This window comes from Pteropus alecto, unplaced genomic scaffold (genome assembly GCF_000325575.1).
Source record: "Pteropus alecto unplaced genomic scaffold, ASM32557v1 scaffold65, whole genome shotgun sequence".
Lineage (NCBI taxonomy): Eukaryota > Metazoa > Chordata > Mammalia > Chiroptera > Pteropodidae > Pteropus > Pteropus alecto.
Window position 1 is genome coordinate 679,460 of NW_006439191.1, and position 12,636 is coordinate 692,095.

General features: G+C 41.8%; 1 protein-coding gene and 1 pseudogene across 3 annotated transcripts in view; both read left to right on the forward strand.

Annotated features, from left to right (window-relative positions):
• TP53BP2 (tumor protein p53 binding protein 2) overlaps positions 1-12,636 on the forward strand; it is a 36,341-nt gene that overhangs the window by 3,543 nt on the left and 20,162 nt on the right. Inside the window, exons 1-4 of one of the 3 annotated variants that reach the window (XM_015592753.2) lie at positions 1,014-1,035; positions 2,749-2,896; positions 7,535-7,648; positions 10,877-10,959. In XM_015592753.2, the coding sequence (XP_015448239.1) occupies positions 2,749-2,896; positions 7,535-7,648; positions 10,877-10,959 (345 nt within the window). In that variant the 5' untranslated portion in view covers positions 1,014-1,035. Of the gene's footprint in view, positions 1-1,013; positions 1,036-2,748; positions 2,897-7,534; positions 7,649-8,129; positions 8,347-10,876; positions 10,960-12,636 lie in introns of those variants that run through there. The other 2 variants (XM_025049844.1, XM_025049845.1) reach the window with 2 other exon arrangements.
• On the forward strand, positions 1,374-1,492 carry LOC112483284 (annotated as a pseudogene).

Sequence of the window (12,636 nt, forward strand, 5' to 3'; positions counted from 1 at the left end):
GCAGGCTTGAGAGGCCAGCGCCCCGGCACGTGAGGCACGGCACGGAGGGTGCTGGCGGAACTGAGAGGGTGCTGGCGGAACTGAGAGGGTGCTGGCGGAACTGAGAGGGTGGAGGGGTTGGGAGGGGACCGGGGCTGGGATGGGACTGGGGGCAGATGCTGGCGGGGGCAGACCACGCGTTGGCTAATCCAAACCCAAGCCCCTCGCCCTTCTCACTTCCCTTCCTCTGCCTGATGCCACCGCAGCCGCAGAACAGAGCACCCAGTCTTTTCTCTCGGATCTTCCCTTTTCCCTCTGTCCTCCTGGCCGCACGTCATGCGTGCGCTGCTAACTTCCAGCTTGTAGGTGTTGTGAAGACACTGGCTTTTACTCTGACACTGAATAAATACCTGAAATAAATGGTAGCTCTTGGGGGAACTTAAAGACTCTTATTTTGAAAATGAAGAGGCTAAATTCAGGGAGGTGACATCACTTCCCTAAGGTAGTCTGACTAATTATTAACAAATCTGGGGTTAGGACCCAGATCTCCTGCCCAGGAATCTGCAGCAATGTCACATTGCTCACCCAGCGTCAGGACTTCAGTGCAATTAGTACAGTCACCTCGGAGCTAATCTCCATGCGGGAAAGGTAGACATGGGGTCAACGCCTGCTCTTGCCATTCACACCAGCATTAATCCTGTGGGTGTTTTGGGGAAAAGTCATCTTAAACAGAACACGTCTTGCATCATTTTTATTTATAACTCTGCTTTTAAATAAACGAAGCCGTTCTTTTCCAGAAAGTGAAAGACCAGATCGCCTTTAAAGTTCTGTGGTTAAATATGGCATTTCCTAATATCTTTGTGCTGTAAGGGACAGCTTAAAGAGGAGAGGGCCCATCAGGGGAACGGAATTGTACCCATTTAGTAGCCAAGTAGATCATTCTCTGAGTCTTTTTTTTTTTCACTTACAAAGAGAAAATACCTGTTCTGTTTCTCTGATGTATATAAATTTCTGAGAGAATGTGTGGGAAACACTCTGGAAGATGATATTTAGAAGGTAAAGTGCTATTACTCTATGCAATAGCTTTTTATTTGTTGATACAGTGTGTATTTAGTATATAGATTGTATATGAAATTTCTGTATTTAATAAACACCTCTAAGTTTCATATTTACAAGGAAAACAGTTACTATTTTTGAAGTGCTAAACTTCAAAGAAAGGTTTGGTGTGCGTGGGATATATAGAGAAGTACTATTTTATACAAAATTATGAGTGGTTTATCTGTCATTAAATATTTTATATATTAAATACATTAAATTATATATTAAATATATTAAATATTTTGTCAGAGCAGCAGCAAGTGGCTTTTGTGAGCTTAGTTAATCTTTTTTATTTTGTCTATGGCCATGCCACCCTGAACAAGCCCCATCCCGTCTGATCTCGAAAGCTAAGCAGGGTTGGGCCTGGTTAGTACTTGGATGGGAGACCACCTAGGAAGACCAGGTACTGTAGGTATAAAAAATAAAAAATAAGAGATCGTAAGCTGACAAGGTCCTTGCAATCTGTGAGGTCGACCAAGGGTTGCCTCGCCTAAAAAAAAATCTTTGTTATTTTTTTTCAAGGCTTTATGATTTTTTTGTAACAGTTTTAAAGGTGCTGCCTTGTTGGCTAAGTCGAGGCCTAGAACTATGTGTCTGTATGCAGTACAGTTTATCAGAACGTACAGAACCTGGTATCATTAGCTCGAAGGCTTCTGACCTCATACTGGGAAACTGCCGTTTTTTAATTTTTTTTCATTCGTTTTATTGTTTCAACAGTATCAACTCGTAATTTTTTGGGTTACCTTCTAGTTGTAACGGGTTACTTTTTATGTTTTCTACTTTTCTGAATTCCTTTGTATGTTACATGTTTATGCGAGTTAAGAGCTTTGGTTGCAAGAAGTGGAAACTTGGATTCCCTTAAGAAAACGTGGTTTTAGTGCCAGGAGCATCCGGAAAGACCCCGGGGCTGAGCCCACAGACCCAGTGGCTGTTTTCTGTTGTGCGTCTTACTCGCTGAGTTGCATGAACGTAGGGGTTTACTGACCGACATCGCCGTTGACAGTTTGTTTGCTAGTGTTTTTAAGATACAGTGTTTGTTTTTACTATTTTAATTGAGGTTTAGATTTAAATTCTCTGCTGGCCTGAATGTTTATATACCAGGTCAGATATGTTTTAGCAAAACAGCCAGTCATTTTGCTTTAAAGTATTTAATTTGATTAAAACATTTTATTTACTTTTAAAAGTGCAATTTTTTGAATAGGTAATATATGCACATAATATAAATATTAGAGTCCCTCCCAGTTCTATTCCTATTTCCCATCCCATCCCATCTTCAGAAGCAACACATGTGTTCCGCAGCCTTCCAGGAGGAGGCTGTGCCTGAACAGCTGTGTGTGTGCTGTCCCCTGATCACCCTCACAGGATTGATTGATCTACCTGTAGGGTGGACCTGGCACATACCAAGAACTGGTAGGTATTTGGTAAACAAATCACATAGGTAAAATGTCAGAGAAGGATTTACTTGACCTTCAGTGCGGACTGCTCTGGGCCTCCCTCAGGGCTCTGCAGGCCTTGGTCGGGGGCCGCGGGGCATCCAGATGACCTCCTCCTGTTTGGGCCAGGGCCCTGCCATGCTGAGACTGTTTGGGGACAGGATGCTAAGGTGGACAAAAGGTGACCACCACCAGTGTGGACAGTACTGATAACTGTTGTGTTTCTCTTTGTTTCCAGATGTTTCTCACCGTGTACCTCAGCAACAATGAACAGCACTTCACAGAAGTGCCGGTCACCCCGGAAACAGTATGCAGAGATGTGGTGGATCTGTGTAAAGAGCCTGGGGAGAGCGATTGCCATTTGGCTGAAGTGTGGTGTGGCTCAGGTATGAGACCCAGGCAGTCTTGTGCTTGCGTCAATGTGTCTTTTATTACCGTTGGTTTTTAGACATGGCAGCATGTGACACTCATGTTTATCCCCAGAGGAGCTGTAGAATAGCATGTCCATCCGGAGATAGTGTTCTTGATCCAGCTTTGTTGTGACATATAAAGTCTATTTGCTGTTTTCTTTTTCTGCAATATAGTAAGTCTCCAAGGCAGGAAAGGTCAAAGGTTGGGCAGCTGATGCACCAGCTGGGGTGCCGTGGAAAAATGCGTGGTGCACAGAAGTACTTTTTGTATGCTTAGGCTTTTGCTTAACTAGAAATTTGAGGTATCCTGATTGTTTTGCACGCTCTAAGTTTTTGTAGGTTTCTAGGGAAAGCTCTTTGGTGTTCAGGTCGCTGTGGTGGCAGAAGTCAGTGGTGAAATCATAGGCATTAAGTCTTGAAATAAGTCCCTCAGTATAGTTCTTTGGAGTTCTAAATGGGATGGACTGGTTTCTTTTGGGCCCATAGGAGTTTGTAGATGTGGGAGTAATTTTTCCTAAGCTCTGCCTTGTTTTTCTCCGGCCGAGTGAACTCCCACTGTTTCCTTTTCCTCTTCCGGGGGTGCCAGACTACACGTCATGTTACCTGGGTTCACACCATTCATGGGATCGGTCTTAGCTGAGCGCTCGCTCGCTCACTTCTTACCAGGCAAGGCCTCTTCCTGCCTTTGGTTGACTTTCCTACAGGCGGGTGTTCTAGAAAGTCTTCTGCATGCGCCTGGAATCGCCTAGGTTAGGCCATTTGCATAAAGAAACCCAAGTGATCCTTTTTAAATGAAAATTTGATAGTTTGGCTTTCCTGTTGAAACTCGGTAGTGGCATTCTCTTCTACTTAGAATAAAATCCATACTCTGGGTTTGTTGTCATCTGGGGCCATTTCCCTCCTTGCCTCCTCCTGCATCTTTTTTTTATATTCCTGAAGAAACTAAACTAAGCTCCGTCCCACCTTCGAGTCATTGGCACTCACTGTCCCCATTACCTGTACTGCTCTCCCTCCGGGCTTTGTCATTGCTGGTCTTCTGGTTACTTGGATTTCAGGTAAAGTGTTACCTCCGTGGAGAGGCTTTTCCTGAGCATCTTGCTAAGTTCTTCTGATTTAATCCTCTACACAAGACATGCCACCTTTTTTGTGTATATTTATTTGTTGTTGCCTCTTTAAGTCCTTTTAGGAGCCCCTTGATCACCTGCGAGCATTTCTCTAGGGTAGTACCAAGAAGTGGAATTGCTTGGTTAAAGTGTCATCCTTTTTAAGATTTAATGTGTAGTGCCAGATTTCCCTCAGCGAAGGCTATGTAAGTGCACACTCCTTCCAGTTATTTCTAAAAGTATCCCTCATCAACAGTCGATACAATAATATACTAATTTTTGTTAGGCTGATACTGCCCGTTTTCTCATTGGCCATTTGATGTGTCTTACTGTGGGTCTCTTTAGGTTCGTCTTGTTTGAGACTCTGTGTGCTTCCTGGGCTTGTGTGGCTCTTTCCTTTGCCAGTTTAGGGAAGTTTTTATCATTATTTCTTCAAATAGGTTTTCAATTCCTTGCTCGCTCTCTTCTCCTTCTGGTACTCCTATGATGTGAATGTTGATACACCAGAGACCACTTAAACTATCCTCATTTTGGATTCTTTTTTCTCGTTGCTGTTCTGGTTGGATGTTTTCTGCTACCTCATCTTCTAAGTTGCTGCTTCAATCCTCTGCTTCATCTAATCTGTTGATTCCTTCTAATATAGTCTTTATTTCAGTTATTCTTTATTTCTGATTTTTTTGTTTTCTATCTTTTTTCTTTTCTATCTCTGTTTTTAAGTTCTTACTGAGTTCATCTACCATTACTCTGAGTTCATTGAGCATTCTTATAACCAGTGTTTTGAACTCTGCATCTGGTAGATTGCTTGTCTCCATTTTGTTTAGTTCTTTTTCTGGATCTTTGTTATGTTCTTTCATTTGGGACATGTTTCTTTGTCTCTGCATTTTGACCGCTTCCCTGTGTTTGTTTCTATATAGCAGGTAGGGCTGCTGTGTCTCCCAGTCTTAGGAGAGTGGCCTTAAGTAGTAGGTGTTCCATGGGGCCCAGTGACACAGTCTTCGCCAGCTCAGGGTGTGCCCCTGGTATGGATTATGTGTGGCCTCCTGTTGTAGTTGAGCCTTGGTTTTTGTTTGCACGTCAGTGGGAGGGATTGACCCTTGGGCTGATTGCATCTGAGGACTGGCCCGTGAGGAACTGATCCTACAGAACAAGATTCGCTTTAGTAGGGTTCTGGTGCCTGCCCAGAGTGCCCTTTGGGTTTGTCATTCTTGATGCAACCCTTAGTAGAAGCTGGCCACTGGGTGTGCTGGCCCTGGGACCTTCTGGGAGGGGCCCTGTGCAGGCCAGGTTCATCCATAACCTGCGCCATAGCATTTACCTACTCTGCCATCTTGACTGGAACTCCAGAATCAAGCAATTTGAATTACTATAGTTTTTTGTAATATGTTGGGTATCTGTAAGCAAGTGTTTATTTCATTCTTCTACTTTTTCAAAAAATACCTGCACTATTATTGTATATTCTTTTTCAGTTGTATTTTAGAATTACCTTGAAAGCTTCTGTGAACAATTCTGTTGGGAATTTGGTTGCTGTGAATTCATAATTAATTTGAGAGTTGTTTGTATGGTGTTGTGATTAAGAGAAAGTCTTGGGTATCAAAATCCCATTTCTGGCATTTCCTAACTTTATAACTTATGGCCGGATACTTACTCTCTGTAATATGCAAGTGTTTTATCTACAGAATTGGGTTAATAATTGAAACTACCTCATCAGATTCCAAGAGATAATATTTGAAGGGGGCTTAGCAGAGCCCCTGGCACATTTAGTATTGGCTCTCAATAAGTAATAGCTGTTATGTTTTAAACTCGCCCTTTTTTGCTATACATTGTCCAAGGCGCTCCTTTTCTAGAATAGTAAATATATTACTTCTGTTGTGTTAGCCTCTCATGTTTCTCATTTCCTTTCACTGACAGTCTTTTAAAATGAGTAGCTGTTATTTGCCATCTCCACTCTCTTACTACCCACTCACTTGTTTGCTAGAGAACATTTCCTGGATTCCTGTTCTAGGCTTGGTACCATGCTGGATTGTGAGGGATGGAGAGATGGAAGTTTCCTGCCTTCACATAGAAGCAGGTTTCAGCAGACAGTTATAGTAGTGTGATAACTACAGTAATGAATGGTTGTGCTCCGTCTGCAGAAGGAGAAAAAGGTGCTGGGAGTGGCCTTTTCAAAGTCACATAGGCACGAATACCATGACCAGGGGATAGGTGTGGTTGGAGCATGGGGTGTTAGTAGGGGACTTTGAGGACCTTCGAAGCGTATTTCAGTGCGCGCAGGCCTAAGCCTAACCTGTCATCATGGGCCATCAGGGCCTTAGCTCCTAGACCTTACATGAAAGTTCATGCCCTTTTAAGAAGGTCCAACCAGCAGGGACTGGAAGTTGCTTCACTGCCTTTGCATTTCTTCTTTGCTTCTGGAACCTGGAGAATTTCACTTCATTTCTATTGAAATAAAGTTTGTGTGTGCGTGTGTTTGGTGAGGAGGTAGAGGGTCTGCTCAGAATTTCTTTTGGGGGAGGTGTCTGTTCAGCTAGGAGTGTTTCCTTTTGGAGGATCTTGGGTAGAATTTCTGTGGTTTATAGAAGAGGGGTGTCCGTGTCCTCTCAGTATGTGATGCTGCTGTAAATAGAACCTGAACTGCACTTTGTTGCAACCAGGCCGATTAAGCTCAGGGTTCGTTCATAGAAGTGGCTGCTGAATACTTGGCTGCTCAGTTCCCTGCCCACGTCGTTTATGTAAGCACTTAGAGTCTAGTGTTTGATTACTGACAAGTGCATTGAGTTTTCTTAGGCTGTTTCAGCATCCTTGTATTAAAAGCGATGTTGACATTACTGAAGTTTTTTTGCATTTTAAGCAGTTGTAGCAAACATTTTTTTTTATATCCAAAATTCTTGAGATTGGAAGAATTTTTGAGGAGAGCTCAAGATATATTGTTTCTCCTGAAGTTCTATTTATTAGGGTATTTTGTCTCTAGAAAAGTTCTGACACCTGGCAGTCTCACTGGAGGGGCCAAACTGATAGATTTTCAGTGCAGTAAATAGCCTTTTGTTTGGAAATAGATACTGCTGTTTTTTTTAAAACAATAAAATTATGATTTAAAAATAGCCTAATAGTAAGATTAAGCTATTTAGAAAGTTATTTTTAATTTTTTGGTTTGCATATTTAGAGAGAATTCTAGAACCATTCGAGTCAGAAGGGAACCTCAAAGACCTTCCCGTGTAATAGCTCAGAAACGTCTTAAACTTGCCGTGCGGGTAACCTGCGGGCTCGTGGCTGGTACGGGGCCCGCCCGGTCCGTTCCGCTTCCCAGTTCTCCACCCATGTTCGACACTGATTAAATGTGTGGAAAATCTGTGATAATTCATTTTCTAAAGATTCTTTTAACGAAAAAACGTTATTGAAGAGGCTAAGTATTTCCTACATTCAGAATGCATATTTGCATGAAGAGTAGATGGTATATGCTGAGTTTGACTTTCTTTTACCAGCAGATAATGTGATTTCTGTGCGTTTCTTTTAGAACGTCCAGTTGCTGATAATGAGCGGATGTTTGATGTCCTGCAAAGATTCGGAAGTCAGAGGAATGAAGTTCGTTTCTTCCTTCGTCATGAACGCCCCCCTGGCAGGGACATGGGTAGGTAGCATTCTGAGTCGTAAGAGATTTGAACTTTGATTTCTGCATTGGGGTGGCGGAGGGAGAGGTGGCATGTGATCAGGTTCCAGGTTCCAGGTAATTTAGGGGCGAATGAGAGGGAAGGACCTGGAGACAGTGAGGAGAGACCACTTCTACGACCTTGCTGTCAGAGCAGACGAGGGAACGATTTTGTGTTTGGTTTTGTTTGATGGCGGGAGAAGGTCTATGATAGTTTTTAATGCAAGTGGGAAGGAGTCAGCAGAGCGAGAGCTTGAAATCCAAGGGACAAAGGAGATGCTTGTTGGGCGTCACTAAGAAGGTGCTCCCGCAGCCTTGGCCGAGAGCGTCTTCCTCGTAGGCAGAGGAGGGAGCTTCTTCCATTGTGACAGAACAGAAGGAGAACTTGCATGTGCGGGCACCTGCAGCATTCGCGGGAGCAAGGTGGGGACTTCTCATCTGAAAACATTTGTTTTCTCCGAAGAAAGAGGTGAAGTCATCTGAAAGTGATGCTGGAGGCGGCCGGCACTTCGAGCTGTTGCGGAGACTAGGAGAGAACCCCTGTGGGGGAAGCCAGCTCGCTGGGTCCCTGGAGGCCGATTGACCTCCCCGAGAGAGCATGGAGACCCTGAGACCACGGGCCACTTTTCTCCAGCCCAGAGCGTCGAAAGAGGAGAAAAAGATGATTAGATTGACCCAAGGTTGGGGTTTTGCCAGATCGATTCAGTGGATGGTCAGTGGGACAGGGACTGTTGGCCTGATGGCGTCTACGCCGGGTGGGGAGGAAGTGAGGACTGCGGGGACAGTGGGAAGGAGTGGGCAGGTTCAGAGCCTACAAGTCTCTGGTCAAGGAAGGCGTGCAGAGAGGAAGTTAGAGCCGAAACGAGAACGCTTTGACATTAGCTTTGGGAGGTGGAGCTCCTGGGCGACATGCTCCCAGGGTGGTCGGGGAACGAGCCCGAATTAGAGCCCAGGAAGCCGCATGCCGAGCGGATGCTCCCAGCTTTTGGATGGGAACATCCGGCATGAAGGCAGAACTTGGAGGCAGGGAACACGGGAGTCAGGTGGTCGCATCTGGAGTGACGAGGGCTGTGAGCAGAGTTTATAGATGACACTATAGAGAGGTAATAATAGAATTACCTTCACAGAAGGTAACCTATGAAGGTGGAGAAACGGTGGACTGAGAGCACTGGATGCCGAGGACACACCATTCCTGGGACCAGGAGGTCTCGTAGGGTGTGGGAGAATAAGCAGTTTCAAATCGGAGATCTGCGGGAAGGCCTGTTCTCATTGGGAAGCCACTGGTGGAAGCAGGATGACTACGTATTTCTAAAAACGATGGGACTTTTAAAATGGAAAGTTGAGGGTTTGTGACTTCAATGTATAATTCTTGGGAGTAAGAATGTAGGTAACGTGTTAATTATTGGATGTTAAAAATCTCAGTTTTATTGCTTTAAAACAAATGTCCATATGGTACCCAGGAATTAGACATTATTAAATTTAGAGTGTGAAGGACCCCAGAGTTGACTTAGTCTGGCCTCTTCCACTCTGCAGATGAGAAATGCTGATACTTAGGGGTTAAATGACTTGTCAGAGGCCACATACCTAGCGGCAGAGCCAGGAGTGGAACTAGAATCACCTCAGCCGGGCTGGCTGATAGGCCTTTCGATATCACTCATGTCCGTAGTTTTAATTTAAATAAGCAAGTGGTTTTTTCTTCAGCTGCCTTTTTTGGAGTTTTAAATTGGCATCTGCATCTTATTTTTATTTTATTATTCATATTACTGTATATATTCTTTTCTAATAAGTGAGTTGAATTTTACCTGTTCATCTACCAGTTCAAATATCCTCCTGTATAGCACTGGGTAAATTATTCAACAGCCTCTCAATAGTGCAATATGCAGTTTCAGTGTGTCTGTAATGTGAGAAATACACTCTGCAGATAAAGGAGCTGTTTTCACATTGTCACAAGACACCAGTGCCACATAGTGTTTAAATTGAGATAAAACAAGATTGCTTTTTAGTGTCCTTTAACGACGTGTTAGCCTTTTTGGTATAGACTCCTGGATTGTGGAATAGGCAACCGTTACCATATTCTTTTTCCAGTTTAACTAGGACCTGGGACCTAGAATGTGTATGAAATTATTTTTAAAGCTCTTGCCTTTACTCTGTGTAACTGAACGTGCTAAGGAGAAAATGGTTAAGTGCTGTCTCCGAGGCAGCAAAGAAAGCAATTATTCTTAAATGCTAGATTTATTTTTCTTGCAGAAATATTGTGCTATTTTGTCAGAGAAGGAACAGCATTTTAAAAATAAAGCTAACGTGTTAGAGTTAGGTATAAATATGATAACCTGGCTCTGAGGATATCGTGTTTATTGGTAGGGAATTTATGCTATGCTTCAAGGCAGGTACAGTAGCAATTTGATTCAAAAGACATTTTAATTTAAAATTTCTTGGGAGATGATAATTTTTCTCATTTCTGGAAGTACAAGCTTAATTTCATGTATTTTAAAAATTCTTTGTTGATATTATTTGTCTCTTACAATGTATTAGTTTAAATTAAGACTATTTTCCCCTTATGCTGCATTAAGTGGTACTGAAGACCCATATATTTTAGCTTGAAAAATTATTTTTAGTCTAAAAAGCAGAATTATAGTGTTTTGCAGTTAGTACTTTCCCAAACTAAGAAAATAGAAAATTTTTACTTAAATAAATGGGGAAGTTCTTCATAGCACTTATGAATTCCCACAAAATGTCCCAAATAAGCTGAGTATTCAAAGTACCGCTTGCTCCATTTTTCAGTTGCTTCTTCCCATACAAACACTGTTATGAGCACGAGGATGGATTGATTTAATTTTCACTTGATTCTTTCAATGACACTATTTCCGATTTCACTATTGAGTAGCTAAACGGAGAACTAGGAGGAGCTACTATTAAAAGCAAATGGTATGAATTACCCATAATCAGAAGTACGTTCATTTTGTTAATTTTTCCTTTTCTGGTCTCTGAATCATACCGCTCTCCTAGAGAATAACTAGAATATGTTTTCTGGTGCTTACGAGTCCCTGTTCCAAGTAGGGTTTTCCAAAACAAGCCGAATTATAAGACAACACCATTGCTTTTAGAAAATATTTTGTTTTAAGAATGCTTTTAACTTAAAATATCAAAGTTATTATAGAACTCAGAAATGAACTCTGATGTTAACGCCCACTTTTTTATTTTTGTGCTCAGTGAGTGGACCAAGATCTCAGGATCCAAATTTAAAAAGAAACGGTGCGAAAGTTCCCAGTGGCCACCGCAGGAAGGAGAACGGCGTAAGTGAGCATTTCTGCCTGTGCCAAGGGCGCACCATAGCGTCGCAGCCCTCGTAGCCTGAAATTCATTCCGTGCACTTTGTTCTTCCCTGGGTTGTCGAGGGTGGTTTTTTTTTTAAAAGATTATTTTAGATTTTTTTCGTAGAAACAATTTCAGTGATCTCTACAACGTTGTCTTGAAAGAAGTTAGATGCTGAATGTAGCACAGATGCGGAGCAGAACAAATGTGGAACAAATTTAAGGAAGTATTTGGGTTTTGGTGATTTTGTTGGTTGCTGTAATGCTCCTAGAAAAATAGAAAGTTCTGTATTAATGTTCTTGCTATTGTGTATGAATGCTAGCAAGTATCTTTGGGGTACTTTGTACACATTTTCCTTTTGTGGCTCATAGTTTTTAATACTGCTGGGGATTAGCCAAATTACCTTTCTTCAGTCTACAGTGAATTTATGGTAGAATCCAGATTATCTAAAATAGCATTCGCTCCTGCTTACCTTTCCTCAAATTCTTCCCGTTTGTATTCTTTCATCTTATAGCTATCTTCCGGTGATGAAGGCTGACACAAGGATGATAAGAATAGTCTTAGCTATTAACAGGATTTGGGTGCATCTTCACAGAATCTATCTTTCTCTCTCAGTGGGTATTTTTTTTTAAGACAGCTTTATTGAAGTATAATTGACGTACAATATACTATACATATTTCAAGTGCACAGTTTAAGTTTTGACATATGTATCCACCTGTGAAACCATCACCATAACCAAGATAATGAAAATACCCATCAGCCCCAAAGTTTTCTTGTGTCTTTTTGTAATCCTTCCCTTCCTGCCTCACTCCCCATCCTTAAGAAACCGCCAGAGGGTCCACTTTCTGTCACTACAAATTAGTTGTATTTTCTAGAATCTTCTATGAATGGAATCACCCAAGATGTACTCTTTTTGCATTCGCTCAGTGTAATTATTTTGAAATTCATCCATTTCGTTGTGTATATCAGTAGTCGATTCCTTTGCAGTGCTGAGAGGTGTTTCATTGTTTGGATATACCCCGCTTGTTTATGCATTCACCTGTGGATGGACATTTGGGTTGTTGGCAGTTTTGGCTGTTCCATATCAAGCTGCTATAAATATTTGGGTACAAGTCTTTGTGTGGACAGATGCTTTTATTTTTCTAGAGGGGTGGAATGGCGGGGTCATGTGGTAGGTTTATGTTAACTTTAAGAAACTACCAAACTGTTCCAAAGTGATTGTTTTATTTTACACTGCCACCAGAGTTCCAGTTTTTCCATGCCTTTGCCAGCAGTTGGTGTGGTCAGCCCTTTTAATTCTGGCTGTCTCCTAGGTTTGTAGTGGTATTATGTTGTGGTTTTAATTTGTATTTCTGTAATGGTTAACGACGTTGCATATCTTTTCACGTGTTCATTTGCCATTTTTATGGCTTTTTTGGTGAAGTATTCAACTTGTGCTCTTTTTTTTTTTTTTGATTTGCAAATATTTTTTTCCAGTCTATGACTTGTTCTTAATTTTGATAAAGTATAATTGATCGCTTTAGAAGTTTTGTAGTTTCAGATTTTACACTGAAGTTTATGATCCATTTTGAGTTAACATTTGCATGCACTATGAGAATTAAAGCTTTTTAAAAAATATGGATACCCAGTTGTAGAAGCTGTATTCGTTGAAAAGATT